This window comes from Onychostoma macrolepis, chromosome 19, assembly GCF_012432095.1.
Source record: "Onychostoma macrolepis isolate SWU-2019 chromosome 19, ASM1243209v1, whole genome shotgun sequence".
NCBI lineage: Eukaryota > Metazoa > Chordata > Actinopteri > Cypriniformes > Cyprinidae > Onychostoma > Onychostoma macrolepis.
Genome location: NC_081173.1, coordinates 28,495,030 through 28,520,516, shown reverse-complemented (window position 1 = coordinate 28,520,516; position 25,487 = coordinate 28,495,030). Strand labels below are relative to the sequence as shown.

The 25,487-nt window shown below is 37.0% G+C and overlaps 3 protein-coding genes and 2 long non-coding RNA genes across 7 annotated transcripts; 3 read left to right on the top strand and 2 right to left on the bottom strand.

Moving 5' to 3' along the window:
- Window positions 1-430: 430 nt before the first annotated feature.
- Window positions 431-9,241, bottom strand: sdha (succinate dehydrogenase complex, subunit A, flavoprotein (Fp)). The gene is made up of 15 exons (XM_058754550.1): window positions 9,167-9,241; window positions 8,134-8,217; window positions 7,794-7,955; window positions 6,429-6,572; window positions 6,094-6,258; window positions 5,813-5,961; window positions 4,732-4,856; window positions 4,320-4,488; window positions 3,934-4,129; window positions 2,949-3,120; window positions 2,669-2,787; window positions 2,354-2,465; window positions 1,793-1,923; window positions 1,249-1,362; window positions 431-1,071 (listed from the first exon to the last, which is right to left on the bottom strand). The coding sequence occupies exons 1-15, from the start codon at window positions 9,224-9,226 to the stop codon at window positions 985-987; spliced, it is 1,989 nt and encodes a 662-aa protein (XP_058610533.1). The 5' UTR covers window positions 9,227-9,241; the 3' UTR covers window positions 431-984.
- Window positions 9,242-9,645: 404 nt separating this feature from the next.
- LOC131526313 (coiled-coil domain-containing protein 127-like) lies at window positions 9,646-12,551 on the top strand. Of its 2 annotated transcripts, none has more exons than XM_058754551.1 (3): window positions 9,646-10,121; window positions 10,476-10,607; window positions 11,797-12,551. In XM_058754551.1, exons 2-3 carry the CDS (start codon window positions 10,487-10,489, stop codon window positions 12,477-12,479), a joined length of 804 nt encoding a protein of 267 aa, XP_058610534.1. In that variant the 5' UTR covers window positions 9,646-10,121; window positions 10,476-10,486; the 3' UTR covers window positions 12,480-12,551. The 2 variants fall into 2 exon arrangements, with proteins under 2 accessions (XP_058610534.1, XP_058610535.1); XM_058754552.1 differs by lacking the exon at window positions 9,646-10,121 and adding an exon at window positions 10,159-10,289.
- A 1,181-nt stretch (window positions 12,552-13,732) lies between these two features.
- On the top strand, window positions 13,733-25,449 carry LOC131525786 (coiled-coil domain-containing protein 127-like). Its single transcript, XM_058753734.1, has 2 exons — window positions 13,733-14,069; window positions 24,234-25,449. The coding sequence occupies exons 1-2, from the start codon at window positions 13,949-13,951 to the stop codon at window positions 24,914-24,916; spliced, it is 804 nt and encodes a 267-aa protein (XP_058609717.1). The 5' UTR covers window positions 13,733-13,948; the 3' UTR covers window positions 24,917-25,449.
- On the bottom strand, window positions 16,869-20,220 carry LOC131525787 (uncharacterized). Its single transcript, XR_009267280.1, has 3 exons — window positions 19,937-20,220; window positions 17,969-18,041; window positions 16,869-17,627 (listed from the first exon to the last, which is right to left on the bottom strand). It is a non-coding gene; the product is annotated as an uncharacterized LOC131525787 (long non-coding RNA).
- LOC131525267 (uncharacterized) lies at window positions 19,325-21,555 on the top strand. Of its 2 annotated transcripts, XR_009267168.1 has the most exons (4): window positions 19,325-19,614; window positions 19,693-19,818; window positions 21,196-21,277; window positions 21,391-21,555. It is a non-coding gene; the product is annotated as an uncharacterized LOC131525267 (long non-coding RNA). The 2 variants fall into 2 exon arrangements; XR_009267169.1 differs by lacking the exon at window positions 21,196-21,277.
- Window positions 25,450-25,487: the final 38 nt, after the last annotated feature.

Sequence of the window (25,487 nt, the reverse complement as noted above, 5' to 3'; positions counted from 1 at the left end):
TAAACATGTTTACATAATGACATACAAACCGAATTTTGTATGAAATTATAGACATTTTTTTTCTAATTAAAATAAAAATATTTGTTTTTATTTTTATTCTTTTTCATGACAGCACATTTTGAAACGAATATAAATGTTCATATATAATTATATAAACAGATAGATAGATTGTACAAATTCTGGTTTGGTTGACACAAACTTGTCATTGCAGTTTTTTGAGATAACTAGCCTGAGCTTTTCTGTGAACTCAGCTGCCATCCACAGGCAAGAAGACTTTACAACAACTAAAAATTATCTTTTTTTTTTTTTTTTAATTCTCAGAAAGTCAACACAAACACTCAAGCATTTTTCCCTGCACACTGCAGTCTTTCCAACAAATCTTCTATTTCCAGTAAACACGAATACATTTTAGCCAATATTACAGACGCAATCATTATCACCTGGATCATCTTTATTGAGTTTAAACAGAACCTACAAAACAAAACATGCAAGATGTACAGAACTTTACATACAGATGAGTTGGGAGTATATTCAAGAATGAAAGGCCACAGGGTCAAATACATACGAAACCGTACATTGCATTAGCATTACAAACTGCTAAGTTAAAGTGTTGCAAACTTACAATACCTTAATTTTATCTATTTTCCACAATGTGCAAGTGCTTCTTAATTCATTTTGATAATCATTCAACATTTAAATACTAAATATTTAATGATTTACTTGCAAGCACAGTTTAGAGCAAATGTGAGGGATGAGTTTCAGTGATATACACCAATATTATCGTCTTCAGTTGAATCATTTTCATGGAGCCTGACTAGTGCAGTGGTATTTCAACTTTATTGTTTGAATTTTGAGATACAAGTCTTATTTTGGTAATATTTCAATAAAATATAGCCTGTCAGCATCAATAAGATATTCATTTATTTATTGGCTGATTATAAATAAGCAAAAGGGCAAAGTCAGCTGGGGCACATTAGGATGTGTTTAATAGGAGCGGATTGCAGGGGGAATAGCAGCACATTCTTCTGCGTTCAGAGAGCTGTCAATCACAGGCCTGTATTCCAGAGTAACCTGAAACACACGTTTGAACATGTTAGTTCATATTAATGTACACTTTTTTTAAAAACGTACAGCTTCCTTCTTCCTGTATGCAGACTAACAAGAAATATTTAATGGGTAAACAAATGAAGGGAAAGGTAACAATGGCAAAACACTCTCACAATGAAACAGATGATTCATTATATTTACCTTTCCTGTCTTGGGATCGACGTATGACATTGTGTGTTTCCTCCAGTGTTGATCGAAAGGCTTCATCACTTGTCCCTGCAGAGACTTGGAGTAATCATACTCATCCACACGGTCCTGTAAGGAAAACAGCATTACAAAATTGTTAAAGATAAAAACATTATCAACATGACAGTCGTGTCTTTAACACTGCAATGCCTATTAAAGGAATAGTTCACCCAAAAATGAAAATATGCAAAAAAAAAAAAAAAAAAGATGCTTTCGACCCCAGGCCATCCAAGATGTAGATGAGTTTGTTTCTTCATCAGATGTGGGGAAATGTAGCATTTCATCACTTGCTCAGCAATGGATCCTCTGCAGTGAATGGGTGCCGTCAGAATGAGAGTCCAAACAGCTATAACACCGGTATCACCTCCAACACCGTCTATCGCAGCAAGCCTAATGTAATGCTACACTTCTCCACATCTGTCTCAGACAGCTTTATTACGGTTTTGTAAAAGTACAAAATATTGTCCTTGGACAAGCATGCTGGTTTCAGACAGTTCACCTTGAAGTCCTCGCGGGCGTGAGCTCCTCTGCTCTCTTTACGCGCCTCAGCAGAGACGATTGTCTGCACCGCGTTCAACATCAGATTCTGCAGCTCCAGAGTTTCCACCAGATCAGTGTTCCAGACAATGCCTGAAGTCATAAAACAGCACAAAATTCTATAGGAACCATCATATTGCAGCAATAGCACAACCTTTTTAATACAGTAATCTTTTTAATAAAGTTATTTGATTACAATAAAAAGTAGAAGTTTCTATTACTAAATATATTGTGAAATATTATAATTTAAAGTAACTGTTTTCTATTTGAAAAGATTTTAAAATGTAATTTATTCCTGTGATTTTTGTGGAAACTATGATACGTTTTTATAGGATTCTTTGATGAACAGAAATAACAGCCTTTATTTGAAAAAAAAAAAAAAAAATCCGGTCTGTCACTTTTAATCAATACTGAATGAAAATATTAATCATAATGTCCCCAAGCTTTTGAACAATACTGCATGTGAGTGTAGAGATATTCGATTTCTAATTTATTCAGTTCTCCTTAGCCAGTCTTCACTGACCTCTGTCAAATGTCTTAATGTCATCCATAGACTTGTAGATGGAGTCCATCTTTTCACAACCCTCCTTTAGGACGTCTCCGGTGCGGAACACAGCAGCGTGATTCTGCATGGTCTGAGGTCCAACAGAAAAACAAAACAGATTCAATTATTTTGAAATGGGTATTTTATTATAACCACTTGAGATCATCCTAAAATCATAAGATGAGGCTACCATATGCTTCAATTCAGCAGGAAAAATCCTAGCAGCATCCGTTTGATCAGTCAAACATTTTATTATTCTTTTGAGAAATAAAAAACTGCAGTGAAATGACAGACCTTCTGCATATTCAGTCTGATCTCTGAGGTTCTGGTACTGCCGTTAGCAAAGCGGATCTTGTCCAGATTGGCGACAGATGCTTCTCCTGCATTGGGTTTCAGAGGAGAAAGCTTCTCTCCTATAAGACAAGATAGATGGATAGATGGAGAAACCAATCACAACTGAATGTATAAAAATGTACATAATCACTAAATTACTGCTTTTCAGGATTGTGTTTTGTGTCTAAAAAAAAGGCAATTATCAGGCATTCCTTCACCGTTTCAGCGTGTACTGAAGTACCTGGAGTGTTTGTCTCAGCAATGGTCAGGGCACAGGCGCGTCCAAACACAACCAGATCCAGCAGTGAGTTGGCGCCCAGACGATTTGCACCGTGCACCGATGCGCAGCCGGCCTCACCGCAAGCGTACAGGCCTGGCACCACCATATCCTCTCCATTCTTATGGGTGATGGCCTGTCACGATTAGAGAGAGGATATTAGCATTATATTCTCACTATGAGCGTCACTTCCAAACAATGATTTTACCATTCGTGTTTAACCTTCATAATGCATTCAAAATCTGTATACTATTTTCACAATTTGGGTCCGTTTGGATGCAAAGAATCTATATTTTATAAAACAGCCATAGCTTAACAATTTTTTAATATAGTTAAAGGAAATTAATTCAATTCTAATCTTAATTAAACTCCTGACTGCTCAAAAAAAAGTCCCAATTTACGAAACCTACATATTTATTTCTAACAAAACGACACCAAGACAATAAAAATATTACTCCGATATGAACTTGCATAAACTTTCATTTTCAGATGAAAAAGTTATAAATTTTATGATGCATTGCAATGGTTCATGAACAGGCCTTTATCAACAAAATTTGATTATGAATGTCTTAAAAATTGTAAAGGAAAAAAAAAGAAAGAAAACAGAAAAAAAAGTTAAAGTAAATGATGTGTATTTGCATAGTTTCATTTCATTAACCCATATAGATTTAGTTTTTTTTTTGCATTTTTACTTTGTAACTTTGAAATGTAATGTTTTTTTGCAATTTAATCGATCCTGAATAAAAATATAATTTCCTTTAAAAAATAATTTTTTTTTGGAATGGTACGACAAACAGTGCAGGACAAATAACACATCATATTGTATTACTTCAGCATTTGGAGTTCATTCTAGTCTACTCCAAATTTCCCTACCAGTGACAATAAAGTATATTTCATTCAAATGCCTAACCGAAGCACTAGCAATAGTAATAGTCATGCATCACAATACCTGTCCCTTGTAGTTGGTGGGGATGCCGCCCATGTTGTAGTGGACGGTGGGTAATACTGGGATGGGCTCTTTTGTGACGTCCACTCCAGCAAAGATCATGGCGGTCTCAGAGATGCCGGGCAGGCGAGTAGCAAGCTGCTGGGGAGGAAGATGATGGAGCTGCAGGTAGACGTGGTCTTTATCTGGCCCAACACCTCTGGAGGGAACACAGTGGAAACTCATTTTTAGACTCTTATCACCAGTTTGTTTCTCAAAAGAGTCACACACTGTCTGTGAAAGTGAAGTTAACAAACTTGCAATACCTTAAATAATACATTACAATGGAGTGTGTGTTTTGGGCACAAAATCACATACTGATATTACAGTAAAAATGAAGTATATTATACCTTCCTTCCCTGATCTCAATGGTCATAGACCGCGAGACCACGTCCCTAGAGGCCAAATCTTTGGCATTGGGTGCGTAACGTTCCATGAACCTCTCGCCTTCGCTGTTGATCAAGATTCCTCCCTCTCCGCGGCAGCCCTCTGTGATCAGGCATCCGGCTCCATAGATTCCTAAAGGAAATTACGTCAGAGGTCATGTCATTTAAAACCAACCATAGGGTGGCTGAGGGCATCAGTGGAAGGGCTGGATATTTATAACACAGCTGATCGAGTAGGCACATGTAAACACGGCAAAGAAATAGTATAACCATGGCTGTAACATATAACAGTTAGATATTGCCAAAGCCAAAGAGATGTTACAGCATCAAGGTATTCTAAAGGATTTTTCCAGGCTTATGAAAGAAAGCAGCGCACCTGTGGGGTGGAACTGCACAAATTCGAGATCCTGGCAGGGCAGTCCAGCACGGGTCACCATGGCATTACCGTCTCCTGTGCTGGTATGGGCTGATGTACAGCTGAAGTATGTGCGGCCATAACCACTGCACAGAAAACACAATACATATCTTTATTTGTATGATGTAATAACACACACTGTAATAATACTATGTACACCCTCATTGTAGAAGCAAACTTTACAAAAAATAAACATTCTTTTTTAAAATAGCTATTTTTTAAATAAGTGAACATTTTTGTCATTAAAAACAAAATAATCATAAAATAAATTCAAACAATCCAAAAAAACAAAAAGTATAAAGCTGCAACTAAAACGTAGCGTTCGAAAAAAAAAGAAGCTATTTTTATACTTTTTTATTTAAAAAAATAAAATAAAAAATCCTTCTGAATACTGAATAAAAATATTCAATTCATAATCTTAATGAAATAAAGCTGAAATATAAATGTTAGATGAATAAATTAAATTAGAAAAAAATTTAAACTATTGAAATAAAATGTGAAGTGCTAAAATTACTAAAAATAATTAGTGAAGTAAAATAAATTAATAAATTAAATTAATTAAAAAAAAAAAAATGTGCACTAATAAATGTAAAAAAAAAAAAAAAACTTAAGTCCATAGCAAAAATACTATAACTAAAGTTAAAATAAACTGAAAACATAAAAAAAAGCTAATTCAAAATATTAATAATCACTATATTAGTATATAAATAATACTATAACACAAAATTTTGACAATTTACTCACCCTCAAGTGAGTGAGTGATTTACTCATTTTCAAGTTGTACCAAACCTGTATGACTTTCTTTCTTCTGCTGAACACAGAAGAAGATATTTTGAAGAATGTGGGTAACCAAACAATTGCTAGTTCCCACTGATTTCCATAGTAAGAGACCAGCAACTGTTTGGTTACCCACATTCTTCAAAATATCAGTTCACCAGAAGAAAGAAATTCATACAGGTTTGGTACAACTTGAAAATGAGTAAATCACAAAATGTTCATTTTAATATCCCTTTAAAACATAAAACCAGATCAGTTCTCATACCCAGTGGCAATGACTGTGTTCTTGGCTCTGAAACGGTGGATGGATCCGTCCTCCATGCACAGTGCGATGACTCCTTTACACTCGCCATCCTCCATCAGCAGATCCAGGGCAAAATACTCCACAAAGTAACTGGTGTCATACCTTAGAGACTAGACACCAACAGACACAATTAGACAGAGTGCTCAACAGGTGTTCCAGTTCAAGCTGAATTGTTTTGTAACTTCTACTAGGATTTTATGTCTCGATTTCAGCCCAGATCACATCCACAGACTCTCACTCACCTGCCCATAGAGTGTATGAAGAAGAGAGTGACCCGTCCGGTCTGCCACACAGCAGCATCTGTGAGCCTGACCTCCTTTACCGAACTTCAGACTCTGGCCTCCGAAGGCACGCTGATAGATCTTGCCATCCTCGGTGCGGCTGAACGGCATACCGAAGTTCTCCAGCTGAAAAGATACAACAACCTCTGACGAGATGGAAATCACAATCTAATTCAATTATAGTGAAGCTAAGCAAAGCTTGGGTTAGAGACAAGGAAACAAGAGTTCAGAAATCATTCTTATCCAGTATCCTGGCAGTAAAGGTGACAGCGGCAGGCTCTGTAACCGTCTCTCACCTCCACCACTGCAGCAGGCGCCTGCTCTGTCATGTAGTGAATGGCATCCTGGTCTCCCAACCAATCAGATCCCTTCACTGTGTCATAAAAGTGCCAACGCCAGTCGTCGTCCTCCATGTTGCCTAAAGCAGCATTAATCCCACCCTATTTTATAAAGGAAAAGAAACAAGAAAGTTGTAATCCACTATAAATGAATTGATTTAATAAGGTTAACACTTAGTTTTTCTAAATTTTAATCAGAAAATTTTATCAGTGTCTACTTGACTACAAAAATGTTATAAATATATAAATATAGATAACACAAAAACATAAATGTTTAAATAAAATACACACATATATACATACATATATATAATATTATATTACATTACGTTGAGTGTGTGCATATATATATATATAAAATAATAAATAATAAATTGATTTAAATCGTAAATCTGATTTTTTGTGGAAAAAAAAATCGGGATTTTTTTTGTTAGGCCATATCGCCCAGCCCTAAATTATATATATAAAATATATATATATAAAATAATAAATAATAAATTGATTTAAATCGTAAATCTGATTTTTTGTGGAAAAAAAAATCGGGATTTTTTTTGTTAGGCCATATCGCCCAGCCCTAAATTATATATATAAAATATATATATAAAATAATAAATAATAAATCGATTTAAATCAGAATCTGATTTTTTGTGAAAAAAATAAAATAAAAAATCGGGATTTTTATTTTTAGGCCATATCACCCAGCCCTAAATTATATTTATATTATATATTATATATATATATATATATATATATATATATATATATATATATATATATATATATAATATATAAAATAATAAATATTTTAAATTATATATACATACACACACACACACAGAGTATACATATTTTAAGAAAAATACAAAATGTTTTCATTATATATTGTTTATATATAAATACAATAATACAAATCGATTGAAACCAGCCATATATTCTAAGAGAATATTAATGATGTACTAGTTCGAACAACACTTAAAACAGCCCACTTATCAGTGCTTCTATTTTTTCAAAGTGGTGTAAGAATATCAGAGGTGTAGTTTCAAAGGTTGAACTTCACGGTGAACTTTAGACTTCTTTAACTGAAAATCAGACAATCTAAAGAAATGATTCCAATTCACTCTTTTCCTGAGCAAATCACATGAATCTGATGCATTAGTCTTAATATTTATTGTCCTGGCTTTAGTAATTACCTGCAATAAATACCAGCAAAACCTGATCTATAAAACCTAGCATAAATCCGGATGACAGACGGGTTGTGCTGCTGAAGTATATGAGAGGGTATAAGAGGGCAGATTGTTTTGTTACTAGAGGAAATCTCCAAACCTGTGCGGCCACTGTGTGTGAGCGGGTGGGGAAAAGTTTAGTGACACAGGCTGTGTTAAAACCGGCCTCCGACAGACCGAACGCCGCACGCAGCCCTGCGCCACCGGCTCCCACCACGACAGCATCAAACTCATGATCTACTACTGGATACTGAGTGGAGATCTGAGGGGACAAATACCAACAACACAATCATCACACAAGGCCACTAACCTATGATATCTAATGTTGTTTCACTAAAGTGGTAATAAACTTATTAGCCTGCAATGGTGGCACACATATGCATATAACTGTAAAAATTAAAGCTACTGAAACCAAACAAGGAAGTATTATAAATACTTACACCATCTGAGATTTTTGCATCTCCCTTTTTTCCATAGATTGAGAAATGCAACTTGCGGTTGCTCGCCTGGCACACCGCTGGAAGCTGGATGAAGCAACAAAAAGTGTTTTTAAAAACAAAGCAAAATCACATCTGTGATGTTTATCTATGTTTGTATATTTCAATGCTTAATCTTAATTTATTGAGTATTTAATCAGTACAATTCAATACAAATGTATTCGTACAGACAAAAGTTTCAAAACAGATTTACAAAAAAAATTTATGTTTCAACCATTTTAAAATAAATATAATGTATTAATTTGCTTATTTTCATCTTCACCTCCCTTCTGCTTATATTTTTTTAATTTATTTATTTTTCTATTCTGTATATTAAAATAAAAAAAATAAAAAAAATATATATCTGCAATAAAAAGTATTTTAGTAAATGACAAATTCCATTAAAAAAAGAAGAAAAAAAACAATCACTGCAACACAACATAGTATCAACAATCAAATGTATTCTGGTGACATAACAGTGAGACATCTGCTTATACGTTAGTTTTATTCTAATAGATGGATAAAGTATAAGTTGGAGACTGTTTGAGGATACATGCGAGCCGCAATCGAATAAAAATCATGCATCCAGACACTTAAAAAGTGATAATATCTAACATAATAACATGAGCATTCAACATCACATGGCTAATGCTAATGTTGCCTGCTTGACCTTCAGTGCATTCCTGTTAACAAACTATCTAATCATTACCTTTTTGAAATAACACAATACATTAGGTGAAAAACCATCAAGCATCACTGCTAAAAGACAAGCACCATCAATAAAACAGCATCATATAAAGCGTACGCTCATATAACAGAGGTCCTGATGATACGTAACAGTGTTACTTAACCCAGCAGATGATGGTTACAAAACCAACACATAACAGACTACAACAGACCATAGCGACATCCGAGCAAAAAGCAGTTCAACTTTTTGGCATGCACTGACCAAATGCCATTAAAACAGAAAGTATGCAAAGTATAAGAGAGGACTTACAGCTTTAGATGAAACAATCTTTCTACCGAGGACACGGGAGGCAACGCACACCGCAGCCATGTTGCTGGATTCTGACTGAAAAACACAAGGAGCTGAACGCGCTTGACTGGGAGTCCGACTCATTTCAACGAATCGGCTCTTTTGAACAGTTAAATGATTCAGTGAACGAGCGGCGCGGCTCGATTAGGTTTTAGTTAAAAGTTGTTTATTGTAATTGCATAGGTCAGTTTGTTGCAGCAGTGATTCAATTCATAAAAAATAAAGTCAAGGAACCTTTCGCACTTTCATTCAAATCTTCGGTTCATTTAAACAACTTAAACAACAACTTCTTATTCAGTTCTCAGTAGTCGGTTGTTGACTTTATAATCGCTCGGAAATCGGGTTTCCATCAACTTTGTTAAGTAAAGTACACACAGTATATTCATTTAAAATATGTATATAAATGCTTACTATATTGTGGATAATAAAACAAATAGGGCATACATTTCTTTCTCTTGATCAATTAATTAATGATAATTATAAATAAAATATTTAAACATCTGCCACTTTAACACACATTTAACACGTAATTACATAAAAGATGGCTGTGAATACACATAGAGCAGGTGCAAATGCATATTAGCTAGCTAGCTAGCTGTCAAGCTCAACCACTGATCGAAAAGATCCGAGCGATTCGGTTCGAATGATTCACGAATCGCTAGCTTCAGTGAGGACCGTACCAATGATTGTCCACAGTGGGGGTATTTGTCGGTTAGTGTTGTGCAAAAACAAAACAAAAAATGCTTTGAAGCTGGGTGGAGTTATTTACTGTTAATGCCGCTGTATAGAGTAACCCTCGCACTTATAAGCGATAATTTTGTTCAAGAACACTGACGCAGGCGTTAGCCCAACCTATGTATGGAAGCGACTATTTGAATCCATTTGACAAGAGACGAGTGCTTTGAATACTTGCAAGGTAACAATGATATTTGATGCAGTATTGTATTGCCAACATGTATTGTGCTTGCATGATTATTGGTAAATATTCTTTATTAAAAGAACAGTATCTAGCCAAATCGCGTATGGAACAGGAAGTGTCATATTTCAACTAGGAAGGTCTTGCGCTGCTCAAGTTTCTGGTTAGGTATTGAATGAAAATGCAACTTCAGTTTCAATTTGTTTGCATAAGGACAGTAAAGCATCACTACGAATTACAATTAGGCAGTTGTTTTCTTCAGTCATTTAATATGTCAGAATTTACAGTTGCCTTTCCCTATTTTATCATATTGGTTAAATGTTTTATATAGAAGTATGCATTTTTTTTTTTCAGCTGCAGTCCACATGAATAACCTGAATGATCCTCAGGACTGGAATATAAGGCCAGAGAGGCAGGGTGATGGTGGTGACAGCAGCAAGTGGAACTATGCCCTCTTGGTGCCCATGCTGGGACTCGCTGCCTTTCGTATGTACTACACAACACTACTGCTTCAGTACCATGTACATTGTGATTAATTGGGGTGACCATATTTCAGTTGTCCAAAAAGAGGACAGTGGAGGCTGGATGCAGGTGGGGTGGTTTGTGGGTGGTTTGAGGGGGGTTATATAATAACCAAACTCATATGTCATTTCCATACCTAAAATACACATTTTACAGTCACTGCAGATTGATCATAAACAAAGAAAAGGCTTTGAACCAGTGGCAATCCTTCACAAAACCTAAAATCTACCACTGTTTATCATGGGTAGAATGCAAAATGTTCCAATGTTACAAGCATTTAAGTCAAATGTAATTTATGCAATATTTCAAAGCTTTAACCCACGGGGGTAAATCAACCCATGGCAACAGTAGCCCATTCCATGGAAAAAAAAAAACACTTGGCATGGACTTGGCAACCCTGCATCCAACACGAGCTGCAGGAGTCAGATTTAACTGATCATGGGTGGAGAGTAAGGAGAGATGACTGACAGACCATGCTGAAGGATTTGCTGCTCAGCAGATTGACGGATATCTTATCTTATAAGATGTGCTCCCTTTACACACAGTGTGTGTGATCGCCAAATCGAAAGTGAAAAGCGAGCGCTTATTCATAAGAGATTTAAATAATCCGCATATTGAAAGAGGCTCCTTGATGCGTGAAAATTATATGCAATATTAAAATGTTTGCATTAGCAGGCGGTAATGGTCAGAAATTCAGCAGGAGGGGGATTAAGAAAACAGTCTTGCACAGGGCTAATACAAAGACGTTAATACAAAAATGCACACAATGAATGGCGACTGTACAAAGCAAAAGCCGAATCCTGGACATTTTGGGCAATTTAGAAACCCCGATCGGACACATTTTTTTAGGTCCAAAAAGAGGACATGTCTGGGGAAAAGAGGACGTACAGTATGGTCACTCTAGATCAGTGATAGGCAAACTTGGCCTTTCCAGGCCACTTTCCTGCAGAGATTTGATCAAAGCCTGATAAAACTCACCTGTCTGTAGCCTTCTAGTAGTCTTGAAGACAATGATTAGCTGGTTCAGGCGTGTTTGATTAGGGTTGGAGCTAAACTCTGAAGGAAAGTGGCTTGGAAGGGCCGAGTTTGCCCACCCCTGCCGTAGATTAATTGCATTTCATAATTAATTTTTTTGTCTTGTGTTTTGTCTTAGGATGGATCTGGTCCAAGGAGTCTCAAAAGGAAATCGAGGAGGCCAAGGTCAAGTATGAAAAGACTATAAAGACAATTCAGAAGGACCTGGATGTGAAATACCGACAGACGGTCTCTGAAAACAGCAGAGAAACAGCTCAGCTCGAGCTTGATCTAGAGAAAGAAAAGCAGCGGGCGCATGGCTACCGTCAAGCCCTGGCTTCCCAGAGTCGGCAGCTCGAGGAGGAACGCCGAGGTATGAGGTTGGAACGTGAAGCTCTAGAAAACGAGAGATCTAGATTGCGTTACACAGGACCTGGTGGTGCACTCTTCCACGGGGCCTTGGAAAAGGAGAAGGAGCGAGAGTGGAGGGCTTCACTGGCTCTGAAGGACATAGAGTACAGGCTGGTGCAAAGGCAAAGGGCCTTTTGCAGTATTTTGGTGTCCCGTGCGAGGAGGGTGGAGATGGAGAAGGACCTTCTGGTTCGTACGGCCAAAGAGCCCCTTCTTGCACATCTGGAGATGGAGGACGGTCTCAGGGATATTTTTAAGAATGATCGCAGCTGTGCCGAGTATCTCAACACAGATGAGCGCAGGAATGGGAGTCTGATGTGGCTGTATCTCAGATACTGGAAGCAGCAGCTCACTCTTCAAACACACCAGAGAGCTGAGGCTGCTGTACTCGGCATTCAGACAAAAGACTGACATTTGGAGAGCAGAAATTAATCTATATCACTAAAATGATGTATTTGAAAAGATCGTTGTCAATAAAGTTAATGAGATTCAATTTGATGTTATATTCTTTTTCTTGTGGGAAGAGCAATTAAAAGGAATGGTTCACCCAAAAATGAATAATTTGCTGAAAATTTACTCACCCTCAGGCCATCCAAGATGTAGATAATTTGTTTCTTCATCAGAACAGATTTGAAGAAATGTAGCATTACATCACTTGCTCACCAATGGATCCTCTGCAGTGAATGGGTGCCGTCAGAATGAGAGTCCAAACAGCTGATTAAAAACATCACAATAATCCACATCACTCCAGTCCATCAATTAACGTCTCGTGAAGTGAAAAGCTGCATGTTTGTAAGAAACAAATACATCATTAGGGTGTTTTTACTTTAAATCGTTGCTTCTGGCTAAAATGGCACCCATTCACCACAGAGGACCCACTGGTGAGCAAGTGATGTAATGCTGCATTTCCCCAGATCTGTTCCATGAAGAAACAAACTTATCTACATCTTGGATGGCCTGAGGGTGAGTAAATTTTCAACAAATTAAAATTTTTGGGTGAACTCTTCATTTAAGTTTGTCTGAGAGTACAGTATGTTAATCACAGATTTAATTTGCTCAAAAGGACCACTATATTAAAAAAAAAAAAAAAAAACATCCCACAGCATTGGATTGCAAAACATGCAAATGGAGCAAATCAGGCCATCCATAGCTCCAAAAGGGGGTGGGAACTTAAATAAGCTTTGCATTTTCAGAACCAGTTTAAGCAGTGCTGAATGCATAGTTGAGGGGGAACAGCCAAAAAAAGATTTAAGAGGAATAATATCATTCTGTCCTTCAGTCTCTTTTGATCCTTAAAAACAAGGTAAGCTACTTAAGCATACTGCATTATATGTACACCTGAAGTTATTTAGGTGTAAATAAAAAATATATAGCCTATGCATACCATTATGTGTTGGGGCATGTAGATATAAAGTTACCACACCTAGTTGTGAAGGAACATATTCATGAAGCTGATTTCGATGGGGTTTATTTCATTCATGAAACAAGCAAACAAAAGCATTGAACTGATGTCATTCTCTAACTTATTTATCTTTTATAATATTCCACCTGATCTGCCACTTAAACTTTTGCATTACAGTAAAAAATATGACTACATTAATATCTGATATTTACCATCAGTTCTGTGAACTAATATGTTTAAGTGTATGATATTCAAACAATTAATTTAATTTAATATGCTATGTTGAACTAAGCAAGAGCAGAACTGAGTCAATGGCAACAGCATTCTTGTCTAGTGATTGTGTTAACAACAAATAAATAAATAGCTGCTCTTATCAGTATCTATCTATCTTGTCGGTTGGTCTATCTGAATTTACAATAGCCTTTCCCTTTTACATACTGATTTAGAAGTATGCACTTATTTTTCAGCTGCAGTCCACATGAATAACCTGAATGATCCTCAGGACTGGAATATAAGGCCAGAGAGGCAGGGTGATGGTGGTGACAGCAGCAAGTGGAACTATGCCCTCTTGGTGCCCATGCTGGGACTCGCTGCCTTTCGTATGTACTACACAACACTACTGCTTCAGTACCATGTACATTGTGATTAATTGCAAGTAAAAGTTTATTTTTTTCCTTTTACCTGTGCTCTCTTAGGGTGGATTTGGTCCAAGCAGTTTCAAAAGAAAATAACGGAAGCCCTGGCATCCCAGAATCAAAAATTTAAGGAAGAACGTTGTCGCATTAGGATGGAAACAGAAAACAAAATATCTAGACAGTTTCAAGAGGCCCTGGAAAAGGAAAAAGAGAAAGAGCAGACTGCTTCATCAGTTCTGAAAGAAGTAGAGTACAGGCTGATGAAAAGGCAAGAGATGTTTTGTAGTAATTTGGTGCATTATTCATGGAATGTGAAGATGGAGGACGAACTATTGAATTTTGCAGCCAAACAGTCCCTTCTTGCACAGCTGAAAATGGAAGACGGTCTCAGGGATATTTTTAAGAATGATCGCAGTTGTGCCGAGTATCTCAACACAGATCCCCGGAGAAATGGATGTCTGATGTGGCTGTATCTCAGATACTGGCAGCTGCTGCTCACTCTTCAAACACACCAGAGAGCTGAGGCTGCTGTACTCGACACACACAAAAAAGTGAGAGAGCAGAACTGAATCTATGTCACTAAAATGATGTGTTTTAAAAGATCTTATTATCAATAAAGTTAATGAGATTCAATTTTGTGTTTTATCGGTTTCTTTGTGGGAGGAGCAAATTCAGATTTGTACTTACAGTAAATGTCAATACGATGTACACAATAAAATACCAAATATTTAACTGTAAAATATGTTTTTAGGGCTTAAGTAGTGAGTATTTGAATATTTAACCAAACATTTACAATACTCATCCATTTACCTCATGCATCTTATATAATTATGAAAAACAGTCCATCTCAGTGTGAACTTTTCTTGGTGTGGATGGAAATCCTCTAATTTTATATTCTAGTATGTTAATCAGAGGGTGTAATATGGTAATCACAGATTCAATTTCCCTTTAAGCATCTAGATCGTTTATAAAAGGTGACATAAAACAGAGGAACATAAGCAATTTGTCACAGAGACAACAACATTCATGCACAACGCCAGGTTAATTATAAGAGCTGAAATGCAAAACAACGACATCAACAACAAACAAACAAACAAAAAAGAAGACAGTAAGTGACACTTAAACAGAAGTGAACAGTAGTGAAGTATTTTATACTTTACTCAAGAAAATTTAAAAAGTATCTGTACTTTATCAGTGTTTTTCTTTGGAAAACTTTTACTTCACTACATTCCAAAGCATAATGTCATACTTTTTTACTGCACTAAATTTCATAAATATAAGTTGTCATTTTTTAAAAACATTTTTTTACCTTTAATACTTTAGAACATTAGCACTTTCTTGTACTCAAGTAAATCTTTGAACTACTTTTACTGGAGTAAAAGTAAGAAAGTACTAGATTTCTGATGTAATTAAGTATTAAAATATATTTAACATGAAATGTAGTGCAGTAAAAAGTACAATATTATGCTTTGGAATGTTGTGAAGTAAAGTTTTCTAAAGAAAACACTGATAAAGTACACTTGAAAAGTACTTTTAAAGCAGAGTAAAAATACTTCACTACTGTCTGCCTCTGCACTTAAATTAAAAGAAACAAAATCCCTGACTGAATTTTCAGTAATGCACTGCAAAACATTCTTTAACAAATAAAATCACGCCAGCTTCAAGGTAAAAAGATTCATGAGAAATCACAGCATTATATCTGTAAGGGAAGGTAAATTAATCTGACATATTATATGAAGGCCTGAAAGAATTTAAGTCTAAGATAAAAAAATATATACAGTATGCATACCAATACGAGTTGGGTAAAGACATAAAGCCACACCTAATGCGTAGGAACATGTTGCAAGAAGTTGCTTGCAGTGAAATGTTTTTTTCTATCTGTGAAAGTGAAAGTGATTTGACAAATTGTTTGTAGAAATAAAAGCTGTTATTCTCTTCTGACTTGTTTTTATTTTCAATTCTGCTGTCGGAGTTCTGATGTTGTGTGCTACCCGCTCAGATTGTGCTACCTCCGTGTGTTTATTCAGCAGTATATAAATCTTCAGATTGGGATTTTTTAAAATTTATTAGAGGTAAAGAACGCCACAAAACAACTTTTCGGCATTGCACCAAGAAAAAAATCAATCGAAATCATAACAAAAAGTAAAGATCAAGCACCTAACATGGTCTCCGCGCATTAATTCGAATGGTTTGTTTTCCCCCACGGCATAAACGGATATGACGTTTTTGTGGGCGTTCCCAGCAATGCCGACCAAGTCTATAATATCATTCTGTCCTTCAGTCTCTTTTGATCCTTAAAGACAAGGTAAGCTACTTAAGCATACTGCATTATATGTACACCTGAAGTTATTTAGGTGTAACATAAAAAAAGCCTATGCATGCCATTATGTGTTGGGGCATGTAGATATAAAGTTACCACACCTAGTTGTGCACTCTAAACCTGGATAGATACGTTGAATTTACTTTAAAAACTTGAGGAAATTGGTTGCCCTAAACAAAAATTAAGTAATGCGAATTTTTAGTTTAACTTTATTAATTACTAATATTAATTACAAAGTTCAGTTCATTTAACTTTTGTAATGTCAATTAATTTGCAGTTATTACACCTAAGTTTAATTTACTAATTTCCAAGTTAAATCTACATTAGTTGTTTTAGTTTTCCAATTTGTTAAACTAGAAAATTAAGAAAAAAGCACAAAAATAAAGGAACATTCATGCAATTTTCTGTCTTATTTTAATTCAATTCCAAATGTTAATTTGCATGCATTTTTCATATCCTGGAAACATTTCCACATAAAACATGAAAAAACTAGATTAACAAGTTAACTTATTGTTAATAAGCACATAAACAGTCTATCTCAGAATCACAACAACTCCGAGTAATGAATTTTAGGTGTAAGCTCACCTTTTCCTCGGTTGAGCATTACCTTCTGAATAAAATATCAAGTGCTTTTCATACACTTAGGGTGGTCCAGGTGCAGGACATAAATCAGTGAAAAAAAATGGAATAGAAGGGCTGAGATTGGTCAGTTCATCCATTGCCAAACTTTCTTCCAAGATGATTCCCACCCATGGGTTTAGCTGTGGATTTTCTTGATCAATGCTGTGGTTTCTTACTGGCAGAGCCGATCCTCCCTATACGCAGAATACGCAAGCTGCGTAGGGCCCCCGAAACACCAGTGGGCCCCCTTGCTCTCAAAGATGTTTTAATTTTAGTTTCGTTTTTGAGTTTGGCCAGCGGTTATGAAAACATGAATGATCATTTCTTTTAATGCGGTGCGCTGTCACCCTCTCTACGTAAAAATCAGTCAAATCATGTAATGAGAATGTCATACAGTCTCGAGACAAAAAAAAAAAAAAAAGAGTTGAAAGCATACCAAACCGCGGAAGAGATACTGTTTCTCAAGCACTTTCCGCGAGCGCGATTTGAAATGGAGTGAAGCACGGACAAATGTTTTGAGTAGGGCCCCCAGAAGTCTAGGATCGGCACTGTTTACTGGAGTCTGTCTTGTCAGCTGCATCCTAACAGAAGAAGAAACAGATCGACATTATCAAGTCAGTTAGATAATGCTGTTATATGCTGCGTTCACACCATGTCATAGTAACAGTAATTCTGAGAGGACAACATTGTGACATTCTACTACGTTGAGCTGTTCATGGGCGTTTCTATGGCAACACTATCGATACCTAAATTAATCTGCAGCAGTCAGGTACAGTGGTCATGTGGTAAAAGTAGGAGCTCTCAGAAAATTCCCAGTTTACAGATGGCAATTATGAGTTCTACAAGGACATGAATGCTTTTCCAAATTGGAATCTTGTAGTTACAATAAATTACAACATGGGATGAATGCACTTATACGTACCTGCTTTACTGTAAAAAGAGCTGGACTCTGAAGTACCATCTGGGTGATGTCAGGCTTGTCGTTGACAACTTTTCTGTGAAGAGCAAACATTAAAGCTACAGTCTAGGGTATCTGACTTTAGGGTTTACATTTAATTGTGCAGTGTGCCAGTCAATAAAGTGATCATCCTCAGAACAGGACTCAGTTAACCCACATGGCATACTGTACTGCTGATCTGGAGTTTTGCTGTGAAGGTGACATAAGTGTACATATTTTGTGCATAAAATGATTTAAATGTATGTACATATCTGGTGTGAACAAGGAAATTGTTCTGTTCATGTATATCTTCTATGTTTGAACATAGAGACATGGTTTCACAGACAGGCCTTAGTTTAGCGAAGTCAGTACTAGGCCTAAAGCCCAGTACACACCAAGCCGACGCCGACAAACTAGTGGCGACGAAAGCAGACTGTGGGGCCGACGAGGACCAACTTCAGCCGACGGCACAGAACACACTGAGAAAACTTAGTTGGCCGACGAACAAAAACTGCCCAACGGCCGACCGTCGGCTTGGTGTGTACCGGGCTTAAGTTAAATTACAATATTTAAATAGCTTTTATAAAAATGCCTCAAGAACTTTACTGGTGTGCATCTTGAGACAAGACAATGACATTATTATATTTTAAGATATGTCAGCACAAGGTATTTTCAAGACAGCTTGAACATGCATTAGTCTTGTCTAAATTAAATTGGATAATGTTTAAATACCTGTGCTCTCTTATGAGGGCCATACTAGGGATGGGGAGTCGACTCCAAAAGAGTCGATTCCTCGACTCTGAATAGCTCTAGAGTCAGAGTCGACTCGCAGCACTGGAATCGACTCTCGTTATCGAGTCGACTCCGAAATCGCAGATGTCTTCACTGATTCTCACATCTTTATATAGTGTCTGGCAATTGAGTGCAGTATATCAGCAAAGACTGAACAAAATTAAGTGAGGATCCGCTTGCAGTGCAGTCCGTGAGCGGTGCAGAAGCAGCAGCACGGGCTCATTGTGCTTTCACATAAGATGCGCACTATGATTCGCGGCTGTTTTCTAATCTTTTTGTATTCTATCTATTTGTTTTCTTTTTATTTATTATACAACGAACAAAAGCAAAATAAGGCATCTAACACTAGCTATTCTATATCTGTTTTCTTTTTATTATAGCACTTATAGCACTTGCTTATCATTGCTCTTTTGTTGAATTTGATTGCTTCCATTGTCCTCATTTGTAAGTCGCTTTGGATAAAAGCGTCTGCTAAATGACTAAATGTCAGTGGTGGAGGTAAACTCACGTTACTGTAATTAAGTAGTTTTTTCAGGTAGCCTACTTTTTTGAGTACATTTTTAAAGCTGTACTTTTACTTGTACTTAAGTACAAATTAAGCAAAATAATCTACTTCGTTACATTTAAATCATAGTTCGTTACTGAGTACACCCAATTTGAATTGATATTCAAACCTTTGACGGCATTTCAGTAGCCAATAAAGATATTCGATCGCAAACGGACCAATAAAAGCCCTGATATCTGAACCAGGAAAAGCAGCTGCTGCAGCACGAGCTGATCGGACAGTGAGGGAGCTCCGCGTAACTATGGAGTCAAAGTTTGGAGAAAAAAACGGCATGGTAGTGTTGTCATAAATATCTATATTTTGATACCGATACTGAAATACCTGACACGGTTCCACTACTTATTTTCCGCAGTATCTACCATATAAACACCGATAGCCTACGCATTGCGTCTCGCTCTCTACTCCGACAGTGAGTTTGAAACGCATCGCCTCCTGTCAATTACAGAGTCTGAATCTGAATATCCGCGCGGGATTGCAGGTATGCTGCATACTTTATCATTCCCGCACGTGCGCTTTATTGTAACATGAGAACACAGCCATGTAATCGCAGAAAACTGGATGCCAGGGGTGTATTCCAGAAAGCATGGTTAACTTACCGTCAGATAAACCCTGAACTTTCGGTTGATTAACCCCAAACCTTGCTTACTCGAGGTATGTGGTTCCAAAAACACGTCCGGGAGTAAGTTCATTCAACTCGGAGTATGTTCCTGATTAAGACTCAAGACATTCTCAACAGAGCGACGAATCTACGAGTCACTATGGAAACGGACTCTAAGAATAAGCGCGCCATAAATGCTTCTTTCTTCTTTTGTTCAAAGGTCATGTAGGCCTAATGCTTAGTGCATATCGCCACCTAATTGATGGTTTTGCAATCATTTTTATTTTTTTTTCCGTTTAATCTTTAATCCTTGAGAATAAGAATTATATTGTTTGTTTGATGCTAATTATATATTAAGTCATATCAGATATGTATTTTTATTATAGAAATGCATTATAGAAAATGCCGATCCATGTGTGAGATGATAATATAAAATGTAATAAATATATGTATAGGCTAATATAATAAATTAAACATTACATTTTCATAATAGTGTTTTATAATTTATACAGATAACTGTTATATATGCCAATAAAATATAATAACCATATTAGAGCAATATATAGGCTAACCTTATTTATTACTTATTTTAGTGCTTTATCATTAAAATAGCATACAATAGTAGGCTATATACATAACTGTATTGTAATAATATGTAATATTGTGCGCTATCTGTCACGCCCACTGAAGGCTCGTCAGTAGATCATACATGCTCTGATAGCGCTGAAGTGAACTAACCCTGGAACATAACCTGCTCCTGAGCAGGTTATCTTCAGAGAGCAAGTTGCTATGGTTACTTACATACCCTGAAAGTAACCTCTGATTTTGGAACCGAAAGCTGAGGTTATCCGCTCGCTTAGCCTCAAACATACCCAGGTATGTCACACAACCTGCTTTCTGGAATACACCCCTGCTCTCAAATAGGCTTAACTTCTACAAATGAACTGCCTGTCATCTCACTCCGATATTGTTTGTGCGCACTCATAATGTGTGCAATTGTATGGAGTCAATTTAATGCCGCATATATATATGCAAAAGAAAATAAAGTATTGCAAGAAGAAAATAAGTTTTGCAAACAAAAATAAAGAATTGCAAAATATAAATAAAACAGAGCAAAAGCAATGATTTTGCAATCCATATTTTCCATGGCCATATCTACTAATTTATTTGCAATGCAGCTTTTATTTTGCGTTTAAGTCAAGTTTGAGCTTGCGATACCGTTTTCCCCTTTGCGCTTCACGTTTCTGCCAAGTATAGGTCTCTGCAGCAAAGTAATGGGAGTTACCAGATCGGGGCGTTTTTTGACCATGTTACTTGATTGGCTGACGTCATAGTGACGGTAGGTTTAGGGGTGGGGTTAGGTCAGGGGGATCATTTTGATTGCATGATTTAGAAACACCCAGCAGCTTGAAAATGCCTAGCAATTCAGAAACACCCACTTTTGCTCTGCAGAGACCTCAATCTCGTTTCTGCGCGTCTCACTTTGTGGCGCTGTTTTGACATGGGGGTGGAGTCAGGGGACGGGGGCGTGTCCAACAGGCCTGGGCATGCCTCCCTGGAAGTGACGTCATCGGCCCGAGACGCAGATCACAGCTGATCCAGGCACCATCATTGAGCAGAGGCATGCAGTGGATCGTTTCCTTTTATTCACTAGCTTTAAAACATGCATGTTTTCATTTTATTAACAAATGTATATGTGTATTAGCAGCGTTTGCTCAAGTTAAAGAAGTTGTTAATATGAACATCTGCTGTTTATTTCTCTCAATGTGTGTACACTTTAGCATTAAAATGTGTATTGTTTCATTTGGTTAACTAAATGTGCATTAATAGTGCTTGTTTAAAATCTCTTAACCTGTGCACAGCGCTCTTTGTTTACATTAGTTCAGAGTTACTGCTAGTTTTAATGTAAAAGAATGCAATTAACTTCATAAACTATACATCATTAAAAAGGTCTGAGACTCAAGCTTCATATCCATCTCGACTTCGTTTTTCATTTACATAACTCCTGGCATAAATTAAGAAATGACATAATACAGTGACATACTACGTTTTTAGCCATATCAAAACAGTAGTCATGGCATGGGTAAATTTGACCCGCTGGCGCTTTTAGGTATAGAGCGACCTCTGGTGGTTGAAGTGTACCATAGGCTACGTACTGGACTGTATCGCGATGTAGACAACATTCGAATTAAGTTTATTATGAATAAATGTTACATAAAGTATAATAAAATAGGCCGACAAGAAAACATTTTTATCCATCCCACAAGTCTTGTAAGTCCATGTATTTTATTAGTATTGGTAATATTTTTTATATTCGTTGTTAATGTAGGCTATTTGATTTATTTTCCCTTCATTTCGATATCTTAACGTTCAGGGCTGTATTATAATAATAATAATAGCCTAATATACACATATATATTACATAAAAAGACACGATCAACGGACTGTGGGATGGATAAATATATTTGATCAGTCTTTGATAATCCCAGGTTGCTATGGTCACGCGGGTTTGTTTATGCATGATTAAACTCATGGCCATGACATACAGTATTATCACGTTCCCACGACTTAATATCTCGTGGCCACAACAAAACTAAACCAAAAAGACTTTTTAATCTTTTTTTAAACTTCCAGTGACAGTCATTTCTCAATTTATGCCAGGAGTTATGTAAATGAAAAACCAAGTCGAGATGGATATGAAGCTTGAGTCTTAGACTTTTTTAATGATGTATAGTTTATGAAATTAATTGCATTCTTTTACATTAAAACTAGCAGTAACTCTGAACTAATGTAAACAAAGAGCGCTGTGCACAGGTTAAGAGATTTTAAACAAGCACTATTAATGCACATTTAGTTAACCAAATGAATCTTTGCTTCTAGATTAAACTTTGTCAAAAATTATCATTCAGAATAGATCCACGCCTGACCGATGAAAGTGCTACTGCAAAATTTATTGGCTGTAAGTGAAATGCACCAGAAAGTCTTTCAACAATCAAAGATGGAACTTTAATTTCTTTACAATGTAAGTTTATGCTAGAAATGTTTCGGAATTAGATATTTGTATGATTTGTACATATAAATATCCTGGTCTGTCTAACTGCATCACTACATTGTAGAGACATTATAGGTCAAAGCCATCTGATGTTCCATTTATGTGTATTGTGCTTGCATGATTATTGCTAAACATTCTTTATGTAAGGGATAATCAACGGCTAGCTCTGCATTAAACGATTTGAATGCATGACCGTAGGGTGGTTGCCTCCGCGAAGTGCATTCAAATCGTTTAATGCACAGCTAGCCATTGATTATCCTGTTTATGCCATGGTCATTTACCAGCATTCACATATAAAAGATGGTAATAATATTTGCGCTGCAATATTTGACTGGAACGATAAAAATGACGGTTATTTTCGTCTGTATTACTATTCAACTGTAACTGTATGTTACTATGGTTAACAATGTTTATAGGAAGCGCATTGAGATAGAACCTGATTAAACTGACCTGGAACTACCTGTGCGGTTCAACGAATTTAATCAACACCTGCCAGCCAATCAGAATCGAGTATTCAGACAGACTATGGCATAATAAAAGAATAGTAACTAGCCAAATCGCGTATGGATGTCCTTGGAACAGGAAGTGTCATATTTCAACTAGGAAGTTCTTGCACTGCTCAAGTTTCTGGTTAGGTATTGAATGAGAATGCAACTTCAGTTTCAATTTGTTTGCATAAGGACAGTAAAGCATCACTACGAATTACAATTAGGCAGTTGTTTTCTTCAGTCATTTAATATGTCAGAATTTACAGTTGCCTTTCCTTGCCAGTTGCCTGGGACTCACTGCCTTTCGTATGTACTACACAACACTACTGCTTCGGTAACATGTACACTGTGATTAATTGGGGTGACCATATTTCAGTTGTCCAAAAAGAGGACAGTGGAGGCTGGATGCAGGTGGGGGGGAATTGGGTCTGTGGGTGGTTTGAGGAGGGTTATATAATAACCAAACTCAAAATATGTAATTTTCATACCGAAAATACACATTTTACAGTCACTGCAGATTAGGGCTGTGCGATTTTGAGGAAAATATCTAATTGCATTTTTTCTGACAGATATTGCGATTGCGATTTGATTTGCGATTTCAATTTTGTAGTCAAGCTTCAGCTCAATATTCTCTAGCAGATGCAGTGTGCCTTTCTACCCAATAGATTGTTAGCTTCTTGCTGCGAGTTTGCCCACCCCTGCCGTAGATTAATTGCATTTCATAATTGATTTTTTTGTTTTGTGTTATGTCTTAGGATGGATCTGGTCCAAGGAGTCTCAAAAGGAAATCGAGGAGGCCAAGGTCAAGTATGAAAAGACTATAAAGACAATTCAGAAGGACCTGGATGTGAAATACCGACAGACGGTCTCTGAAAACAGCAGAGAAACAGCTCAGCTCGAGCTTGATCTAGAGAAAGAAAAGCAGCGGGCGCATGGCTACCGTCAAGCCCTGGCTTCCCAGAGTCGGCAGCTCAAGGAGGAACGCCGAGGTATGAGGTTGGAACGTGAAGCTCTAGAAAACGAGAGATCTAGATTGCGTTACACAGGACCTGGTGGTGCACTCTTCCACGGGGCCTTGGAAAAGGAGAAGGAGCGAGAGTGGAGGGCTTCACTGGCTCTGAAGGACATAGAGTACAGGCTGATGGAAAGGCAAAGGGCCTTTTGCAGTATTTTGGTGTCCCGTGCGAGGAGGGTGGAGATGGAGAAGGACCTTCTGGTTAGTACGGCCAAAGAGCCCCTTCTTGCACATCTGGAGATGGAGGACGGTCTCAGGGATATTTTTAAGAATGATTGCAGCTGTGCTGAGTATCTCAACACAGATGAGCGCAGGAATGGGAGTCTGATGTGGCTGTATCTCAGATACTGGAAGCAGCAGCTCACTCTTCAGACACACCAGAGAGCTGAGGGTACTATGTTTGGCACACAGACAAAAGAGTGACATTTGGAGATCAGAAATTAATCTATATCACTAAAATAATGTATTTAAAAAAATCTCACTGTCAATAAATTGACAATTGACAGTCAGATTCAAGTGTGTCATTGTTTTCTTTGTGGGATGAGCAACTTAAAGAAATAGTTTGCCCAGAAAAGAATATGTTTCATTAGAACAGACTTGGAGAAATGTACGTTAAATCATTGCAATAATCTACAAGTACTTCACACCACTCCAGTCCATCAATTAATGTTGTGTGAAGTGAAACGCTGTGTGTTTGTAAGAAACAAATCCACTATTAAGATGTTTTAACTACAAATCATTGTTTCTGGCTAAAATGGCACAGTGTTTGGGGGAGAAACAAAAAAGCCGCCAACGCGCACAGACTGGGAAGATAGCAGTGTGTGTGACTGGCCAGCCCCGAGGCACAATCACCACCCGGACACCCAGCACTCACCCATTTGGATAGAGGGAAGAAGCGGATCCTGGAGCATGACGATATCTCACACGAGCACTTTGGCACGGCACTTTACACAATAAACGCACCCTTCGGGGCATTTATTGATCCCACCTTGTC